This window comes from Eublepharis macularius, chromosome 6, assembly GCF_028583425.1.
Source record: "Eublepharis macularius isolate TG4126 chromosome 6, MPM_Emac_v1.0, whole genome shotgun sequence".
Taxonomy (NCBI): Eukaryota; Metazoa; Chordata; class Lepidosauria; order Squamata; family Eublepharidae; genus Eublepharis; species Eublepharis macularius.
Window position 1 is genome coordinate 124,089,124 of NC_072795.1, and position 21,566 is coordinate 124,110,689.

The following is a 21,566-nucleotide window of genomic DNA, read 5'->3' on the forward strand; positions in this document are numbered from 1 at the left end:
CTGGTTGGGAAGGCAGAGGTCCTGAAGGGTACTGTGCTCCCCACTTTCAATGGGGTTTGTCTGACCCTTGCAGACTCAGTTTAGAGCCTATACTGGATCCAGCGCTACTGCTAGAAAAGCAGGTTAAGGCAGCCGCAAAAAATGCTTTCTGAAAGCTCAGTCTAGCCTGGAAGGTGGCTTCCTACCTCAACAAGGCTCATCTGGCCACCTGGATCCATGCCATGGTAACAATGAGACTTGACTACCCATCTAAGTTAACTCGAAGACTCCAATGGGTGCAGAACGCTGCAGCTCAGTTATTATTGGGAGCCAGGAGGAACACAGGGGCAAAATCAACAGCTGCCCATTTACTGAAATGAATTTGAAACTCGCTGTACCGACTCACATTATGCAATACGCCTTGAATCTTAGTGAGTATAAATAATGTTATTAAATAAATAAGTTTCCAAAATCTGACAAGATCAGGCTAGCCTGGGCCATTCAGGTCAGGGCAAAACAGCTAAGAGTACGCTGCTGGTCAGGAGGGCTCCCCCAGTACTATCATCCCATAAAATGTGCAGAACAGAAAAGTTCAGGAAGGCCTTCCCGTATCAGAATTAGAACTATAGCAAGATGGATCAGTCCAAAAAGGCACTGTCATATGAGAACAGATCATTGGTGGTGGTATAAAGTGCCGTAAAGTTAAAGCCAAGTTACGGAGACCCCAAGGGGTTTCCAAGGTGGGAAACATTCAGAGGTGGTTTGCCATTGCCAGCCTCTACATATGGTTCCCTGGACTTCCTTGGGGCTCTATCCAAGTACTAAGCAGGGCAGACCCTGCTTAGCTTCTAAGATCTGATGAGATCGGGCCACCCTGGGCTATCCAGGTCAGGGGCAAACACACTGAAGAGGGCACAGACTAGATCTGAAGGGCTTGTTGCAGGGGGGAAGATTTCAGATGAAGATTGGGAGTGACTTCCTAACAATGAGAGCAATTAAAAAATGGTACCAATTAGGAATAGGGGTGCTGGGCTCTCCCTCACTGGAGATCTTTCTGCAGAGGCTAGACAGCCCTCTGTAGGGGATGCTCTGTCTTTAGATTTCCTGCTTCAAGCAGGGGGTTGCACAGTCCGTAAAGTTCCTTCCAACTCCAGAACTCCATGCCTAGCCTAATCAATCTCAAACATTTCAGAATGCTCGTGACTCTCCACGTTGTACTGAGTTGGCTTTAAAAACTGGGAGCAGAACAGCTGACCGATCATTAAACATCCTCTAACCACAAGAGGAACAAAATTCCAGAGAAAAGTGAACCGTAAAACAGACTGAACTACGGATGATCTAACAGATCTGTGAGAATGGCTCCTTTCATCTAATTCAGTCATCATCTTACTAACCCATCTATTCATAGCAAAGTGATAAACAAACATGAAAGATTGGGAGGCAGTGGCTGGCCTGTAAAGCTTTGACCTTTTAGTCTTGCTTCCCAAACTGTTTCACAGGTACTGTTAGGCTCCCACTCTTCCTGGAAGACACCAGGCATGCACAGGAACACCACCACAAACACACGATGCCAAAGACCTCAGCTGATGCGCCTTTTTGGTACTAAAATGGTTCCTACAGTCTGCTTCCAAGACAATGGGCTATTGTCCTCTCCTGGCCTTGTTTCGCCAGCTACAGCCTTTCAGCATTCTGCACCTCAACTTCCTCCCTGCGCTCTAGCTACAGAAATGCCGTCCTTGGACAATATCTGTTACTCAGCACTGACGTAATTCACCTCCTGCCATTCTCTCTTCGTTTTACATGCTTACTGTGCCTTATACCTGGTCCTTGTGTTGATTTTTTTTTAAAAAAAGATCAGTGCAACTGGGCCAGCTACGGCGGTTCTGCAAACCCGGGGAGCCCCAAATTTGCAAGAAAATCTGATCTGTTAAAAGTAGAGGGATTCTGATACTTGTTAAAGCGTAAGCATGGTAAAGAATGCTCCAGAATCTGGATAGCATTTTGGGCAGCAACAGTAGCGCCCAATGGCATCTGTCAATCAAAAGAGAGCCAAGCGCTACTGGAAGGGCTCATCTGCCCCCCCCCCCCTATCAAGATGCACAACTATCAGCTGCTTACAAAGGTACTCATGGAGGCCGATAGATGTTTTGGAGGGGGGTGCATGGTATTATTTTAGAAAAATCCCACTTCATTACAAATCTAAATTTGTAAGCTGCTCCAACTCTTTGCAGCTGGACAGGAACTGCAAAAAGAACAGACGGGACATCTCACAGGCCCCGTTTCTTGTGGTGCCCACGCTTGCTCCCACTGGGTTTTGTTGCTGCTGACAACCCTCCTGCAAAAGCCTAGTGAGAAGAAGGAGACAACACTCTTCTCTCCCTTTGCAGAGTCCCTCCATGAAGGAAAGAAAGGATTCTCTCTCTCATATATCCTAGGCTTGTGCAGCCAGAGCCTCGCTGCTCACAGCAAAGCTCACCAAGAAGGGGATCCTTGTTCCGCACCACTGGCAAACATACAAGTAGATTTAGGGAATGTAACGGTGGAAAACGTGATTTTTAATAAAGTTATTTGCTGACACCCAGCAACAACAATCAAGAAAAATCCTGGTCACATTCTTGCATCTCCCCAGCAAGATCCATTCCCTGCTTCAAAAGCCTTTAGCAAAACAAACATTCAGGACTTACAAGGTCCCTTTAGCAGTCCTGCTGGAAGCAGATGCATGCCTGACAAGCCCACAGATGCCTGCCTGGTTCAAAGTATTTGGGCACACCAAGTGATACCAACAGCCACCAACCAGCCATGCAGCCATCACCTCCTGGACTCTGCGGCCACCAGCTACAGAAACGGGCTCAGGAAGTGAAGCCCCTTGCCTCCTGCGCTACTGATGGCTGGCGGAGAGCTGAGCCCCTGCAGGGCCTTGGCACCCTCCTTGTTGAGCTGCTCCAAGTGGTGGCTTAGTTGGCTTCGCTGGAGAACTGGCCCACTTCCCTTCATTAAGTGCAAAGCAGTCCAAAGGCTTGGGTTAGCATACAGAATATACACTTCTGTTGCATAGACCAGCCCATCTCACTATGGCCAAACTATCTCAGAGCTTATGTTCTGTGCCGTTAACCTGAACACTTCAGAACTTTTGTACCAGTTTTTATTAGCAGGACCAAATGAACAACGCTGAGCATCGGCAATGCCTCTTTGCAGAATCTTTTCACATTGATTACAACTTGGATCCACTGGAGCATTTCTGTAAATAAGAGGATTTCTGCCAACAGAGTGATTTTCTCACCATCCCTTCCTGCTGCAGCCCAAAATGCCTCTGAAATACCCCCCCTCAAAATCCTACCCTTGGTGCCTTTTCCCCTTACGGGTCTTCATAACTTTTATTCGGCGGGGGGGGGGGGGGTTGATTTAAGAAGAAAACAGCATGCAGGGAAAAGCCCCAGTAAAATCCCCGCCCTCCTGATTTCAGCCTCCAATGACGGGTTTACATTCAAGAAGAAAACACCTACAGATAGTGAGAATCTTCTATGAAACTCCACTAAGATGTACCTTGGCATTATTACAAAGTGGGGGATTCTTCATTTTAACAGATACATTCTTTTGTACACCACTCACCTGTCTAGGAATATGTCCGGCAGTGGTGGATATGTCTGCATGTCTGGCACGCGCTCGTGAACAATAACCATGACGAATGATGTGAAACCAAACACAATGAAGACATATATACAACTCAACGCTGTCTTCCAGTACTCTGGGTCCAGCCTTCGTGGAGCGTGCTTGTTTTTCCCGTTGGCATACTGGTACTGTTCTGCGTTCAAGTCAACAATGGGCTCGCAGTCATCGCAGTCCCGCTGCACTTCTCCATTACAAAGCCAGTCTGTTCCCTGGAGAGGGCTAATGGTGGGTGAGAGAGAGCCAATAGTACCGTCACTGCTGTATCCTAGCTCCTCCAGAACTTCAATGTGATGTTTCTGTAATTTGCGTATTGATAACATGAGTCTCTTGATATCACCCAGAATTTTGATTTCCAGAGGAGGAGACCGTAAGTCATATTCAGTCAGGGTCAGTAATGTAATCCCATCCAGTCTGTGTTTATCACACAAAGTATCCACATATTCGCAAAAGCCTTCGTCCTTCAGCCATTTGGCTACGTGCCTAGTAGACCAGCGCCGGATACAAAGATGGCCGTTGACTTCCATTGCCTTTACCTGCTAAAAACACAGGAAGTATTATGCATCAAATCTGCATTCTACAAGGAGAGAGTTTTAAAGTTTACTTATGGGAAGACTAAAATGCATTTTTCCTATAAAATAATGGTTAAAAAACTAACACAAATGGTATTGGCTACTCCTGCATTCCCTTTTCAACATTCTGAAGCATAAATTCCACCATTCGAAAAAAAGTCTATCCCCAAATGTAGAAAGCTTAACAGCACAAAAACCCCACCAAAGCATTCTGTATGTGTGATGTATAATCTCTCTCTCACCACGTAAAGTGTGTTAAGGGATATTAGCACAAATGCCCCAGCCCAACTATATGAGCTACAACCTGGAACCTTCTTCCTTGGGCGCCAAACGATGAACAGGGTAGGCTTTGGGAAGCACTAATCGCATTACAGGCAGGGAACCTTCTGCCGTGCTTTCGGTTCCTTGGATCTAGGGCAATGGGTTTCTGTTGAGAACGGAGGTTAAGTACAGCAGCACATTAAAAGTATGGGTTTACCAGCAATAAGGCAAATACACGAACCATCCTTTGTACGGAAGAAATCAACCGTAACTATGAAGAGTGAAGACCCAAGAGCAAGTTACAGTGCACAAAACAGTAAGCCAGTATACAAAAAGGGTTCTTTAATCTACCTTTTAAAGATCCACACAGACAGGATGAATTGGCTTAAAAGGGTAAGCATGAGAAGCATTATCTTAGTGATTACAAGACTTAAAACATGCTCGGGATGAGACAAAGTTTCTGTTCCTTTTTAAAATGCGATTTAGCAACCTGAAAAAAGTTCTCGGACAATGGCACGGGAGCTGCCTGTGATTCTTCTGAGCAGCATCCCCCAACATGGCTCCTGCCCCATTTCTCAGAAAAGAGGGCAAAGCTGTTGCCCGTGGGGCTCGTGGTTGGCAGACGGCGCCCACTTCGCACAGAGAGACGTTCTAACCACTAGAGGTTCTAATACTAGAGTTCACCTTGAAGGGTATTTTAAAAATAGGGACGCGTTTACCTTAGTATCCAGGCTAATAAGGGAGTTCTGGAGAACTAGAAAGCTCTCAGACTATTTTTTATCGTAAGTCTGGTTTGCAAGGCCTTCTCCTCACTTCAGATATCCATTTCCCCCAAGGGTTGGCTAAGGCTTAGCAGGGACAAGGAGAGAAAAATTTTATGCATGTCTGATGGGGTGGTGCACGTAGCGTAATGCAGTCATGTCGCACTCCTGGTTGATGGTAAACACGAATGGGGTTCTCCGTTAGCCATGGAGTGAGTGCTGCTTTAGAATATTAAAAAAATTATATTTAAATAATATGAACTTCATTATGTGTTACACGGTTAAAGAGCCACAGGGGAGCTTCTCTGTCCAGCAGTCCAGTGGCTGTGACCCCAAAAGCCACGCATTAAGTTGTGCAAACCCAAAGAGGATTTGGGCTCTCTTTCCAACGATAGCCCCTACAGCAACACAACAAGCAGCTGTTCAAGCTGAGAAAATCAGAAGGAGGTGCTGAAGCAGCGTTTTGTAGTCTAGGGTTCAAAGCAAAAACAAAAAGCAGTAATCACACAGGACACAGCCAAGCCCTTCAGCGTACCTAACGAAAGTCTTTAGAACTTAGCCATTGATCGGAAGATTAAGATGGTCGATTGTTAAACACTCCAAGGTTCAAACACAGATACACGTTTTTAACACTGATTCATATGCAGGTTCTCTCAATCTAACAGAACAATATTAAGCAAACCTTACTCTTTCCTATGAAAAAGTACAATGTACAGTTCTGATTCTTTAAGAATAGTAATTATAGCAAAGCAAGGAACAGATTCAAAAACTGCTGAATAAGACAGGGGTAAAATATGGTCAGATTCAGTTCTAGAGGCTTGATTAACTTGTTATATGATCTGATGACAAATTATTCACATCACACAGTATGACAAAACTTTTCAGCATTATATAGCAATCAAATAAACGCACACATAAATCCAGAGAAGCTACTCACTGACAACCATTTACATTACCCCCATATTCCAACACACCTTTTGGACAGGCTGATGCCTTGAAGAGAACAGCTCTTTCTTATTTGGATAAAGCTTCCTATGCTGGCAATTGCCACAAGCAAGTCTGTTTGGAATCCTGATATACTTCTTAAGAGATGATCTGGTTAAATGCAGCAACTTCCACCCCACCATCATCCTGACCATGAATCGATTAACCCAAGAAGTACGTTTTCTAGAGCCCACTGTACCAATACATGATGGATGCATAAAAACTACCTTATACTGAAAACCAGCTGATCGACAAACATATCCACATGCCACCAGTCATTCCAAACACACCAAACAATTCATTGTCTACAACCAAGCTCTACGCTGCATCTGCATCTGTTTCAGTCTCTCTGGAAGAGATTTGCACTTGCGTGATCTACAACAGATTTCTGGAATTACAGTGCCCACAAGATGTAGTAAGAAAACAGATCAACAAAGCCAGAATGATACCGAGGGATGACCTACTACAAGATAAGCCCAAGTGAAACAACAAAACACCACTGGTAGGCACATATAATTCCCAGCTCAATCCAGTTCAACGCATCATTAATGACCTGTAATTTATGCTGGAAAATGACACTGCTCTCTCACAGGCACTGGGACGCAAACTTTTTCTTGCTCACAGACAGCCCCCTCAAACCATAAACAACTTCTCACTCCCAACAATGATCTTCCCAACATGGACATGGACCTAGGAACAGGCCTGCAAAAAAAACCAAGTTGCCAACTCTGTCCCCATATCCATTCCAACAACACAATCACAGGACCTAACAACACCTAACAGCTCTACCGTCTCATGCTTATTTACTTGTTCATCTTCCAACGTTATATACACCATCAAGTGTCAGCAATGCCTTTCAACTCTCTATACTGGACAAACAGGTCAGTCCCTTTGCAAAAGAATGAATGGACATAAATCTGACATTTAAAAAATCACAACATTCAAACCAGTGGGAGAACATTCTCCCAGGGCATTCCATCACTGACTTAAAGAGTGGCAGTTCTCAAGCAAAGAAATTTTAAAGGAAAATTACGATACTGAAACTGAGTTTATTCACATATTTGAAACAATGGATCCCCCAGGGTAGAACCAGGACATAGGAGTTTTCTTGCATTACAGATGCTAATCTTCTGCACTCTATCAAGCTAATTACAACATATATTATAGCTAGCTTCCTAACACTCAAATTTACAATATCCCTCCCACCCCCCGTCTGACTTATAAATCCAGAGGAGTTAGCCATGTTAGTCTGTAGTTGTTACTATTTTACAAGTCCAGTAGCACCTGTAAGACTAACCAGCTTTATTGTAGCATAAGCTTTCAAGAACCACAGCTCTCTTCATCAGATGCACGAAGAGAGCTGTGGTTCTCAAAAGCTTATGCTACAAGAAAGTTGGTTAGTCTTAAAGGTGCTACTGGACTCTTTATTATTTGGCTTATAAAGACTCTTTCTTTTTTTACTCCTCATATATGACGGAACTCTGACTCTCAAAAGCTCATACCTTGGAAATCTAGTTGGTCTTTAAGGAGCTATTGGACCTGGATCGTGGCTGCAGATCAACATGGCCACCCACCTGAAATTGTATATCAAGGACTTGACAGATTATGTGATTCAAGTACAGTTCTTCTCTATGAGAGAGAAAATATGGCTATTGTATAGCACTTTTAATTCAAGTCCGCAAACTCCATCTCTGCATAGAGAGAACCAGGGGCGGGGGGGGGGGGGATTCTAGCAGGTCCTAGAGATGTAAAGGTCCAGAAAACTTCCCCACTTAGGCTGTTCCCTTCCCAACCCCACCTCCCCACAAACTGGAAATGCTGCAGCACTCTTAAAAGTTTTCATACATTCCAAAGAGAGAATATTTCATTGGAGTTTTTTTAAAGATAAGGCTTTACTTATTCAAATTGTGCGGTACAACTTTTTTATATAAAACAATCTGCACAGTATTAGGGAATGCTAATTCCTGTGTCCTGTGGCTGTACAGCACACCATATTTACTTGAAAGGATGACAGTAAATGTAAGAGGATCCATCCCAAACAAAACGTTATCCATTAAAAAATTCTTATTACTGGACATAACTAACTTTCATGCTAGTTTAATACGACGCCCTCTCTCACACTTTTTTATTTTATAGCATACCTGAAAAAAACCTAGTCTTGTATTTGAGGGAAGCACAGCATGAATTTCAACATTTTTTTCAGGTATAACTAGTTTTGTTCAAAATTAATATGAGAGTACAGTGTGGAAGAAATATAGCACAGCATGAATTTCAACATTTTTTCAGGCAGGACGAGTTTTGTTCAAAATTAATATGAAAATACACCATGGAAGTGTTCAATCTATTTTAGTTCTACAGTTTTAACTGGGAAGTTAAATTTTGTTTGCAGAAATGGCATTTATGCTTTTAAATTTCATGAACATGCCAAACATCGCTACTGTGTATATGGTAACAGCATTTTTTACTGTTAAAGCAGAAAAATTAGTTCAGGCTCGATTAGGAAATAGGTATGGCATATCTTTCAATTTTTCCCAAAATGTCTTCGTTTCTCCTCAAAAAGGAAAGCCGTATTCCCTCCCCACCAACCTCATGGCTTCAGCATTTCTAGAAATTGAATATAATTGTCCTGGACGTGCTCTCAAGGACATACAATCTTGAGTGTAACTACACTGAGGAGGGGGAGAAATCAACAGAGAAAGCAAGTACGCCGGTCAGCCTATCAGACACAATGGTCATCTATAACAAACTAACAAGAACAAAAATGTTCAGAAGCAACCTTGCACTTCCTGTTTAAAAGAGAAGCAGTAAGAACCAAACCCCAATAGTCTCAAACTCTTAGAAGATCTCTTTCCAATACATACATATGACTTTACTCAACAACTATGCTTTACCTTCTTGTGGAATTGCAAACAAAATTTCAATATTTTCCTGGAAACCAGAACTGTGTGCATATACTATATATCCATACTGATAGACAAAAGGATCAGAGAAAGCAAGAGTACGGACTCACCAAAAGGTTTCTCTCAAAACTCTCTGAAACATTTAGCAATCAACTGCTTAAGAATCTTCCCGATAAATGCCACTGAGCCCAGACAGAGTTCAGTTCGAATTCCTCTGGAAGAGCTGGCCCTGTGTTACCGGAAAAGTAGTAATCTAAGGATGATACATGCATCAGTGCTGACCGAGCAGACATCAAAGGTCAATTGTGCCAGTCTGGTACTTGGGAGAAAGTCCGTGGGGAGTTCCCACAGGCGGCAGGACCAGAAGGGTCCAATGATTGCAGAGATCATTTCTATATGCCTTCCAGACAAGCAGGTGCCAGTGGCTCCTTGCCACAGGTGGCGTTTTTGAGCAGAGCTGCCAATCTCCTTACGATGCAGGCATTCCGTCTTCACTCTTTGCCAAGCAGTTTGCCTGCAACTTCTCTGGCATGCCGAATGAGCTGGAATACACTTTGGAATGCAGGCATCATCAGCCAGCACAATGTATATACTTGTTTGCAGGCAGTATCCCTGAAGGCCAAAGCGAGAAGAGATGGAAAAGAGCAGGCGTTCCTTAAAAACCTAATTAGCAACAAAAGGAAGCAGCTTGGAAGAGCAGGCAGGGGTGACGTGCTTAACCTTTTCCTGCCATCCCCCTTGGAGTGGGGGGAAGAGACCAACATTCAAGGATTTGTACCTGCCCCCCCCCCACAGAGCTAATTGCAGCTTTAAAGGGGCTTATTAAATTGGGGAAGAGGCAACAGGGTAAACACCTTTGCACCCAGTGACCTCCCCCGCCCTATATTCACAGCAAGTGTCTGAGGCCACTAATTAGTTAAATATACCTGGAAATCTCAATAACATCGTTTTCAACCTCACCTAGATTGGCTGCAATTAAAGCTCATTTTCTTGGTTACAGAGAAGGCAAGTTAGCATTTCCTTTAAAAGGGAACATGGCAAGGCATACTGTCCCTTGAAAAGGGGCAGCCTGCCATCTCTGACGAAATTAATCTACTGGCAAGCAGGTATCCTGGCCCACCATTTCAAAAGGCATGTCAGTTCCTCACTGCATTTATTGTCCATTTTACCTGTGCTCCCTTTTGCTTATATAAGCTGTAGACAAAAAGGTGAGTTTTTCAGGAAAATCTGGACATTTTTTGGAAAATTTTCCTATACAAACGTAAATAAATAATTTAATATAATATTGATGACAAGGTTCAAATAATGTTAGCAACGGTTCAAAATAATGTTTGCACCATGTACAAATCTGGACTACAGTCAAGCAGTGGGGTTTGTCCATGCTTCCCCCCCGACATTTACAGTGCAATCCTAAACAGAGTTACTCCAGTCTAAGCCCACTGATTTCAATAGGCTTAGACTGGAGCAACTGTGCTTAGGAGTGCACTGTTTAGCCCATCTAGCATGCCTGATTTGCAGCACAACAGCCCCAACAACTATTTCTGGGGCAGAAATTTTTCCGCAGAAAAATACAGTTTTGGAAAATTTGTAGCCCACACCCCTGACTTCAGATTTGAAAAAGAGAAAGGTGAGAAATGGAAATGAAACAAGGCGGGAAAACCTCAAGGATCACTAATGACGATATTTACTATATTGCACAATTTTATCTTAAAAGTAGCACAGAAATGTTAAAAGCGGCAATAGTTTCCATACTGTGCCAATTCAAAGAGCATGCCATCAACTTCATTAATTCCTAGGACATTATAAAACAAGTGCAATCCTTCAGAAGTACTTGATCCACAACCCTTGTGACAGAATCAACTGTAACCTTTTCCAAATAATTTAATTTTTAGTTTAAATTTGCAGTCAAGGAACCTACTTAGGATTATAGCTCCTGAGACAGTTAGCTTCCAAGCTTGATCAGCATCTGGCATCGCTTTTACTAGTAAAGACTGCTAACTACAATTACATGAAAATGCAGTAGACAGTTACGGACCAAAACCAGGGGCAAAGTTTCCAAATCTGATTCTGTAGACATTACATTGAATTTAAGGGGAGGGAGGTGTTTGATTAACCTCTTTTACAGTCGCTTTCTTGTCAAAGGGAGATACCTGCGAGTTTGTTGCACAGTGTTTGCAAACCAAAACTACAGGTTTCAGTACACTTCCTTGTATTCCTTCCTTGTATTCCTATCCTGTTTAGCAACCACATTCATCAACATGACAATCAAGTTCTACACCCAGAACATTTAGACAGCACAGTAGAGTATCTCAAAGAACTAATGGTAGCTGCTTAACATTTAGCAGTATGTATTAGTGCTGTGTTAAAAGAGGTCCAAGACAACAGATCTAGGAAGAAACAGCTAATGCTGCCTCCGTAGAGTACATGAAGGATTACACAGGAACATACATGGACAGACTGAAGATCTAACATTATAACCCAACTGTCATATCAATTCATTATATTGGGTCCACATCTTAACTGCAATAACTGCTGATTAGTTCAGAAGGGATATAACTTTATTGTAATGAGGAAAGGGTACAGGAGTGAGATTCCTAGGAACTGCTGGAATTATCAAAGTACTTTAAAAAATTAAGCGTGAATAATAATAGCAACAACAACAGCTCTTATATATTACTCTTAGAGACACATTAATGCCCGACTCAGAGCAGTGAACAAGTCAGTGTTGTTATAGTGGTACCCAAAGAGAAAAGCCATGCTCTAGTCATCATAATTAAGTAGCATGGTGCTTTGACAATCTTTGGTTGAGGAACTCGGCCTGGGGTTATAGCTTTGCAAGGGCGGGCATAGAGGACGAGCAGGGCAAGAATCCTGACCGTGAGCAAGATATAGTGATGCCTCAATGGCTGGTGAAGAATATGGGTGCACAGAAAGAAAAGCCAGAGAACCAGGCAGCTTATACTGTTCTCAACCAGGCACTGGTAACATAGCAGGAAATATACCTGTGCACATGAAATACAAAATTTGAACTCGGTGTCATATTTCCAGTCAATCACAAGAATGGGAGATGAGCCCTGCTGGATCAGCCCAGTGGTCCATCTAGTCCGGCACCCTGTCTCACACGGTGGCCAGCCAATTCCCCTGGTGACCCCCCCAAACAGGGCAGAGAGGCACGATGTCTAGCACTGGTTTCAGAGATTTATTGACTTTGAATAGGAAATTCCCCTTTATTCAACATGGCTAGTGGCCACTGATGGTCCTATCTTCCATTCATCTGTTTAACCCCCTAATTAATCGCAAAATTACAAAGGACAGATCCGGGTGGATACTCGCCAAATGCAGCGTGGTTTTTCTTTATGCATTTGAACACACTGTCAGGGCCAGGCACAGCTACGTGTGTTAATTCATATTGCTGCTCACACCATTAGAAAGCAGAGTGGTATGTGTCCCAAAGACATCAGTGTGGGGTACAGGCTAACAGAAGAACACCTGAATCTACTTTATACTGGCTTACCAGAAACAAGAACTGCACTAATTCAATAAGAAGAGCCATCCGAAACATCCATAGATAATGCAGGTAATTTATTTTTGAAATGTAACACCCTGACTTCATTGTTTTTTTCTCAAAGGCACTACATGATGAATGTTAAAATAGCAATATTTCATTTTTATATTGGCATCTCATCTTTCACTTTCAAACAAAAGGCTTCAAGGCAATTTACACACACACCCAAATTTCTGAACACATCTAAAAAATACGAATAATACAAGCCCCCTTAAACAAAGAAGCACTTGACAAAAAAATGGAAAGTTACAAGATCAAATACTCTTTAAAATAATTAGGCTTTTCTTTTTAATAAAAAAATTGCTCAGAAGGGATGACCTGGAAAACTGGAGATCTGCTTCTAGCCTTCCCTGTGGTAATGAAGCTATTGAACTGAACTTCTCACTTGGTAATGGACCTGAGAGCGTTTCAACAGCCCTTCTGCACAATCTGCATGACAGTCTTCCCTTTCAATCCTGCTGTCACCTCATAATGCCTTGCTGAGATACCAAAACATCTGCTGGGGGTTGCAGCAGTACCTGCCGTGTCTGGAGGGACTCAGCTGCAATCGGCACAGCTCAGCTCAGCCGAGCAGGATCAGTTGTGTGGGTTTCCTCGGTGGTCTACCGTTTGGTCACTTACATGTAACTAGTAGATGTGATAATAAAGAGCCACCACCCTCCATATACTGATGATTTCCTGGTCTAGATTTCATTAATGAAGCTGTCATGATCTGTTTTCTCAACACTAAACCAGTGTTTGGAGACAGCTGTCAAGGAGGCAACCTTGAATCTAGACTACACAGAAGGTATTGTTTATAGAAATGGGTGATTTGGCCAGCAGTCAATAGGATTTCTATTATACCACTGGCAGAAGTTCATAGTAAAAAACATACAGATCCACGGCAGAGAAGCATGAACCCTGTACCCATTTTTAAACAAACTAGGCAAAAGTGTGTCTTGTTTAGAGATGTTAAAGCCTAGAAAACTGTTGAGAGACATTTCCCTTCCCCATTTTTCTCATGGAAAAAATGGAAAATTTCAGGGAGCACTAGAATTCCTATGAAATATTTTCTTGTTTCGAAAGAGTGAAAAGCTTTTTAAGACAAGGTTTTACATACCCAAAATGTGAAGTATGAAAATTTGATGTAAGAATCTACAACATTAAACAATAATTCCAATGTACACAGTAAATATATACATATTTTTAAGTATATGTTTGTTTAAATGTGACTAATTCTGGCAACAGTTAATATGTTATAAATGTGTAAATAGTTCGCTCTTTTCAATGTTAAAGTTTAATTTGATATTGCGATATATTGGTTGCCCTACTGTGACCGCATGAGACTGTTCCTGTCCAAATAACACACATTTCCCCTTGCCATCGCTTCAAAATTTTACATCTCTAACTCTGCCCTGTAAACTGAACAGTGCTGCTTCAAACCAGCCGGTCACACTGACTGTTCTTTTATATTTAGTTACCAAGATATCGAAGCTGATACCTCTTTTAAGAGAGGGGGGGAAAGGTATTGACCTACTTGCAGCAAGAAAAGGTTCATACAAGGTTCTCACAGTGTCATCTACACAGAACTACACCTTTGTAAATCCACTGAAGTCAATGGGCTTAGATGGGTATAACTCTGTTTAGAACTGGAGTCTTCAAATCTTTCCACTTTCTATTTACCACAAACATACTGTAGAGGAAGCTGGTGAATCAGTTCCGCCCACCTGCTTGAGATGTTTAATATGCCAACTCTGTGTGATAGAAATATCTTCATGCCTTTGTCTTAACATATGACCTAAGTATTACCATGTTAAAAATGCAAGCAAATCCGAGAATTCACACATATTATGCATGGGTCATTATATAATTAAAGTCTTCGTTCTTAACTATGCTCTGACCGCCACCAGCTTAAATGGCTTTAAAGGAGAATTAGCCAAATTCCTAGAAGATCAACACCACCTAGGCTAGCTAAAAGCTAGGGGCATAACATCAAGGAACAGCTACTGCCTTCATGTCCTGCTTGTGGATTTCCTCGGGCCATTTGGCCAGCGACTGTTGGAAACAGGACGCAAGTTCAGTTGGACCTTTGGTCTGCCTAACAGGGCTGTTTTTATGAACCAATGCTTAGTGAATGCCTGTAAAATTAACATTTGTATGTGTGTGTATTACCCCACCTGTGGATTATGTCAAAGCTTTTGCATTATGTAGAACTCATCAGGAACAGGAATATGAAGGCAAACTTGTTTAGTTAGTTCCGACAGAAACTGGCCTACTATTAAATCACCAAACAGTGCAAAGGCACATGCAGCCTACAATGATGATCCAAGCTTGTTCTAAACATTGTGATGTTCTTTCTATGTGAGTTTCTTTTAAACTTTCTGATATTCTTTATATGTTATCAGTATAAACGAGGACTGCATTGCAATCTGTAACAGATGGAGAAACAGCTAAAGAGAAAGACATGAATGAATACGCTTGTGGGTATTAAGTGTGAATTAACCAGCACACACCCAGTCCCACTGAACAGCACGGCAATAGTGCCCCAGCTAAACCAGCGCATCAGCCAGAGCAAACATGCACTCTAGCAGAACTGCTCTTCACTAGGGCTGACTGTGCAATCTTTCCCTATTTCACAACGGAAGAACTAGGGAAGTCGTACCCCCCCTCCACACACACACACACACACACGTTTTATTTTCACTAGAGCACTGTGCCAGAAAACCTGATAAACGAAGCCTGTTTAACTCAGCAAGCCACTCAGTATTTCTCATTAAGTCAAACTCAAAATGCAGCTGTGGGAGACTCCTCCCAGCTATTCCAAAGTTTGACACAGCATAGCAATAGCATATTCTAAGACATACCTGGTTACTGTTTAAGTAACAGCAGACTAAACTCCAGTAGTTAACTATACGTACATCTGGGAACCCAACAACAAAATTCTTAGAAAGGCTACTGAACACAAGCCTGCTCACACTACACAAAACACAAGAACAATGTAGCATATGTGACACCCACACGACACATTGCTCAGTCTGGCCAACCCCTACTAGCTCCAACAGAAATAACTTGCAGTGCCAGTTCCGGGGGGAGGGGGGGGGAATCCAAAACACAGTAACCAAGCTCTCCAGCTTAAAAGTTTATGGCAGTAGTGGCATACCACTGATTTTATGCAGGTATACAACAGAGAAGGAGCCATGGCTCAAAGGCGAAGTGTCTTCCTGGCATACAGAAGGTCCTGGAGTTCCATTCCCAGCATCTCCAGATCCAGCGGCAGGTGATGTGAAAGGTCTTTCCTTGAGGCCCTTGAGAATGCTGAACTTGATAGACCAATAGTCCGACTTAGCTTCATGGATTCCCCATATTGGCTGTACATCCCCAAGATACACAAAATGGTTGACCGGAAGAAGCTGAAGCTGTTTCACCAACAGTCAACTTGCAACATTTCCATCCCCCAAGCAACCAGGTAATTGTTACAGATAAGAGGCCAGAATGCAAAGAAAGGCTGAAACTCCTCTCCCTCTGTACATAAAAAGCCATTCAAATTTCCCTCATGCCTGCAAAAATTCATTCTGCTACCCAGCATGGCCCTTTTCATAGACAAGAGTTTGTGACAGCAACTGGCCAAGGTCACACAGCCAAGCTTCATGGCACAGCTGCATCTGGACACAGTTATCTCAGATCCTTGACCGACACTCAACCACTACACCACAGTGGCCCGGTTCCCCCTGTAGAAGGTATCTTACAGGTGTCCTACCAAGTACGCAAGACTTGGCTGCGGTTCTCAAATGAGAGTGTCATGCATGAAATCGCCCTACAAACAATAAAGAAAGGAAACCTTCTGAGTCAATTAAAAAGAAAGGGGGAAAGCCACCAAAACCAAAGAGAGAGATAAGGAAAATGGCCTACTTAAGACCCCAAGATCTTACACAATCCTAGAGGTGGAGATTTTGCAATAGGAATTCCAAATTGTTTCCCCCTCCACAATTGCTCATAGTCTCAGGATTTTTAAGTACCTATCTAGGTTACCACAGTATTTCATATTCAGAGGTTGATTACATCCAGGGGTCATTTTGTAGAAAAAGAGCTGGAGGAACTCATTAGCATATGCCATGCCCCTTGACATCACCTATTCTGGCTGCTTTGGACCCAATCCAGGCCATCCAGGACCGAAATTGGGCCCAAAATGGCAAAAAGGGGCTGAAAATGGCCAAAAAGAGGCCCCAAATGGTCAGGATTGGGCCGCTGCTGAACAGGAGAGTTATCCACCACCCATCAGAGGCCCAGTCCAGACCATTTCGGCCCCAATCCAGGACAAAACGGGCCCAAAACGGCTGAGAGTCAGGTGGGCGGGACCACCTGACATGTGACCTCTTTGGGGAACTGCTGGAACAGTGTTCCAGCGTGTTCCCCCTCGAAATAATTACACCTATTCATGGAGTATCTGTTAAACAGTTAGCAGGGGTGCTAAAAACAAAAACTGGTTGCAACCGTATTGCAAAGTGCATTTACAATGCATGCCAACTGAAAGAGCTTTTTGGAGTCAGGTCATACGGATATAAAGGACAAAAATACAAAACTGAGTTGAAGCTTTCATGAGTTAACAGCGAAAACTTACAGATAACCCGAGCAACAAGTCTACCCAATCTACTCTTTTGGCTTCCCCCACAGCCAACCAGAAACAGGTTTGGAAAGTGAGATGCCACATCATTTATGCCCTGCATCTGATATTCAGACCTGCAAATTACGTGACAGTTCCATTTACTGTATTTACTCAAGTGCAAGGCCAGTTTTTTTTCCAGGAATGCCATCAACAAAGGGGCGGGGGGTCATTTTATATTTGCACAGAAGTTACAGTATAATAATTGTATGTAACGTTTGTAGAGGGACCATTTTACGCTCAGAGCCCTCTTCTGTTCCAGTAAATATGGTAACTAACAAGGTCATCTTGAAGTCCACCGACAGCTCAACATAATCGACTCTTCTTCTATCAAATGAAAGGTCCAGTTCGGTCCAGCATCTCGGTCCTCTGCGAAAAAAAGAGCGACGCCTCTCCTAGGAAGCTCCTAAGCAGAAGCAGCACGAAGGCACCGGCCAAGCCCCTCCTGACCCGCCCCAGCATCTGGCAAGGGCCCTTGGAGACTTATCAGGCTAAGGAGCAAGATGGGCAGCCGTGTTAGTCTGTCTGTAGCAGGGGCAAAGAGCAAGAGTCCAGTAGCACCTAGAAGACTAATAAAATCTGTGGTAGGGGATGAACTTTTATAAGCCACTATATGAAGAAGCGAGCTGTGGCTCACGAAAGCTCCCACCCTGCTACTAAATGTGTTCGTTTTATAGGTGCCTCTGGACTCTTGCTCTTTCCCGCTGTCAGGCTGAGGTCTGGGAGCCCCGGGTCACTCTGCCACGACACTCGCCGAGTGACCTTGGACCGGTCCCTTCCGCCTACCTCGCAAGGCGGGTGTGAGACTAAAACGGCGATGGAGGGCAGGAGACCCAACGGCGAGAGGCTAAAGCAGGTAGACTGCTCCCCGACGAAGAGGCTCCCTCCGCCTCGCCCCCCGCCTCACACGCGAAAGAAGCCCGCAGCCGCTCCCTCACCTGGCGGGCGGGCGGGCGCCGCCGCTACGTCTTTGGCCGAACGGAGACGACCCGTCCGAAGGGGCTCCGCTTGCCTCGCCGCCGCGCCTTCCCCATCACATGAACCGCGGCGGTGGCTGCAGCCGAGCCCGACGCAGCCAGGAGAGCGAGCGAGCGAGCAGCCACCCTCTGCGTCAGCGGAAAGGGCGGGGCCGAAACTTGTCGCCTCTTCCGCGCACGGAGAACGGGAGGGCGCGAGGGCGACGCCCACTCGTCCCCCTCAGGCGCGCGGGAATAACCGCCTCGTCTTTTCCCGCGCCCTGAAGGGGAAAGGGGGGGGGGGGGTCCGCGGAACCGGCCCTTGGACTTCGCCGTTCGGGTCAAAGTCTCAAGGCCGTTTCCGACGACCCCGTCAACTAGTTTGTTTTAAAAGGGTTATTTTAATCCCTGACCCCTGCTCTGTCAGAACTGGCTCTATCCGGCTGCTCAGCCGCTGTGAAGCAAAAGTGTCATAAAGAGCCAGTCTAACGAAAGAGGGCAATTCTGGCACTAATGATGAAGGTGACTTCCAGAGGGAAACGCCGTCCCGTCCCCCGCCGTTCTTTTGGCTGCCCGGATTCAGACGTGGGTCGCCTAATTCACGTCAGAACTCGACCTAATGCCGTACAAGTGTCGCCTCCGCCTTCAGCTGCGAAAGCCGTGTCTTGAACGCCGCGCGAAGAAGAATTTCACCACAAATAATTCGAGCAGAGGACTTTTTTGTGTGTGTCCTCGAATGAATTGCCCTCCATTTACGAACTTGAGGCCCATTGCTGAAGAAAGAACACACACACGCCCCTCCAAGAAACCGCTTTATGTACTAACTGCGTTTGCTAATTGACAATTAAAATGGTTCCGCGGGCTAACTATTAATGAGGCTGCGATTCGGAAGGCAAGCAAGCTGGACTTTTGTCTTCAAGAATAGGAATCTGCTCACACCCACGAGCAAAGGGGGGGGGGGAGAATCCACGCCCAAATGCCTGTTATAGCTTGGCATTAAAAATGTTTACCGACCAAGCCCTGTTGAGTTCAACAATAAGTATAGGTTCCTTATGGCTCCTTTAACGCTATCACCGTTTGATCCCAGCAGTGGACTATACAGTCACTTTGCTGGCTGCTATGGGAGGATGCTTCCCGCACAGAGGCAACTGTAAAGGCTGCAATACTGAGGATCTAGTCTTAGCATCTGACAAAGTGGACAGCTATGGGTGACTGGCCCTTTCCATAGCTATGGGTGACTTTGGGAGGGGTTAAAGAAATCTGTGCCAAGAATAATTATCTGAATGCTGAGATTACAAACATTCTGTACATGTGCAGTTTGCTTTCCCCTTTCTACTCAGTAACCTGATATGCCAACCTTTGGAGACCAATGTCTACATTGAGAAGAGGAGGCATGGTTCAGTGGAAGACTATCTGCTTGGCATACAGAGTCTCAGGTTCAATCCCTGGCATCTCCAGATTAAAGGGATTGGGTGGCAGGTGATGTGAAAGACCTCTGCCAGTCTGAGTAGACAATATTGACTTTGATGGACCAAGGGGCTGATTCAATATAAGGCTGCTTCATGTGGCTCGTGAGTGATCTACCAGCAGGCTTACTTCAGGAATCTTCCATTTATGGATGTATTTATTTATTTACGCTATTTATAGTCCGCTCTTCTCAGTGAGACCCAAAGCAGATTACGTATGAACTGTGGCTGGAACGTTCCACAAAAATGCAATAAATTACAGCAATAGTCAGTACCAAGTAGCATAGTCTGCAGTCCCTATTCCTTTCCCAAAATATCTCTCTGAACCATTTTGATACAGTAAAGCCCTTCTACATGGGTAAAAAAGACCTGAATAATTCAGTTTTGCATAGTTTGTGGAAAGCCAGGAGAGTGGGAACCTTCCTAACAGCATTAAGCAGGCCATTCCAAAGGTACTAGGGAAGGCTCAACAGAGAATGCACATGCGCAGGTAGTTGTTGATTTTCCCTATTTGCAGGATGGTAACTGCAGAAGGCCCTGTTCATATAGGCAAAACTGACATGACACAGCATTGAGAGAAAGGTGATCTTGTAGATATGAGGGATATCTCCTGTAGATAGGAGGGACAAAGGACAAGAAGGGCTTTGTGTGTTATAACTAATACCTTGAACTGAGCCAGGTAACTGATTGGTAGCCAATGAAGTGACTGTAGAATGGGAGCAATATACATGCTCTAGCAGCATTTTGCACTGTCTGTGAGGGGAGACATATCGAGTGTATTGCAGTAGTCTAGTCTCAGTATTACCATGGTGTGGTAATACCATCAATGTGGCCAGATCCTCTCTGTTAAAATAGGAGGCCGTCTTCTGAGCTAGACAGAGTTGGAAGAAGGCCTTTCTTTCAGCTTCATTAACTTGCTTCTCTATGAGCAGTGCTGGGTCGAATCCACATTCACCTATTGCCCGCATTTTTAACGGAAATCTTCCGTTTGTCTCCAATCCACAAATTTCTCCTCTCCGTTCACATTCATGCTTCCAATGCGTCTTTCTCGCGCGTTCCTCCAGTCACACAGCCATTGGAAAAATGCTTTTGTGGGCGGGACCTCATTTTCCCGCCCATTTAAAAAAAAAATTGAATGCACTTTTCCGTTATTTCGATTTTACCATATAAGGAAACATCATCAAAGCGATATAGCACATGAACACTTGGAAAGCAATTGGTGCTCGTTTTCGGGCAGGGGATTTAAAAAATCGATAAAAAGGGAAGGGTTTAGGAAAAAACTCTTTGTGAGTGTTAGTGGATGGTCGGTTTGGTTGGTGTAAGTGCTTTGTGTGATGGTCATGGATCCCATAATTGCTATCATTGCTCATGTTATGTGGATCTTAATGGAATACCAGACGCAGTTCAAAGGTGGCGGGCCGCCGCCAGGATTTTTCCCCAGAGTTCTGGAACCACTGTTGCCTGGGCACGTTCAAGAAGACGGCGGCGCCAGCGGTTTCTGCAGTGGTTCCTGCTTGCTGAGATGGAGGAGCCAAGGCAGCACTGGGTGTACCCACGCAGCACGGACTGGTGGGAAAACATTGTGATGGTGCACTGGGATGACCGTCGCTGGATGTGCCGCTTCCAAATGTCCAAGAGCATGTTCATCGAGCTGGTGGAGGCTCATTTAAGCTGCATTTTTTTTTGATCGAATCTTTGGCATAATGATATTATGCTAAATAGAAACCAATGCCTTATTTCGTTGGGGCATTGACGGAGATCCAATATTCCCAGATGTGTGTTACCCCATTGTTGCAACCACCAATCAACTCAAGCAC

General features: G+C 44.1%; 1 protein-coding gene across 2 annotated transcripts in view; it reads right to left on the reverse strand.

Annotated features, from left to right (window-relative positions):
- Positions 1–18,415, reverse strand: part of SAMD8 (sterile alpha motif domain containing 8) — a 33,098-nt gene extending 14,683 nt beyond the window's left edge. The window contains exons 1-2 of one of the 2 annotated variants that reach the window (XM_054983763.1): positions 18,266–18,415; positions 3,589–4,181 (exon numbers count right to left, since the gene is read on the reverse strand). In XM_054983763.1, the coding sequence (XP_054839738.1) occupies positions 3,589–4,172 (584 nt within the window). In that variant the 5' untranslated portion in view covers positions 4,173–4,181; positions 18,266–18,415. Of the gene's footprint in view, positions 1–3,588; positions 4,185–18,265 lie in introns of both variants that reach the window. The other variant, XM_054983765.1, reaches the window with a different exon arrangement.
- Between the last annotated feature and the right edge of the window lie 3,151 nt (positions 18,416–21,566).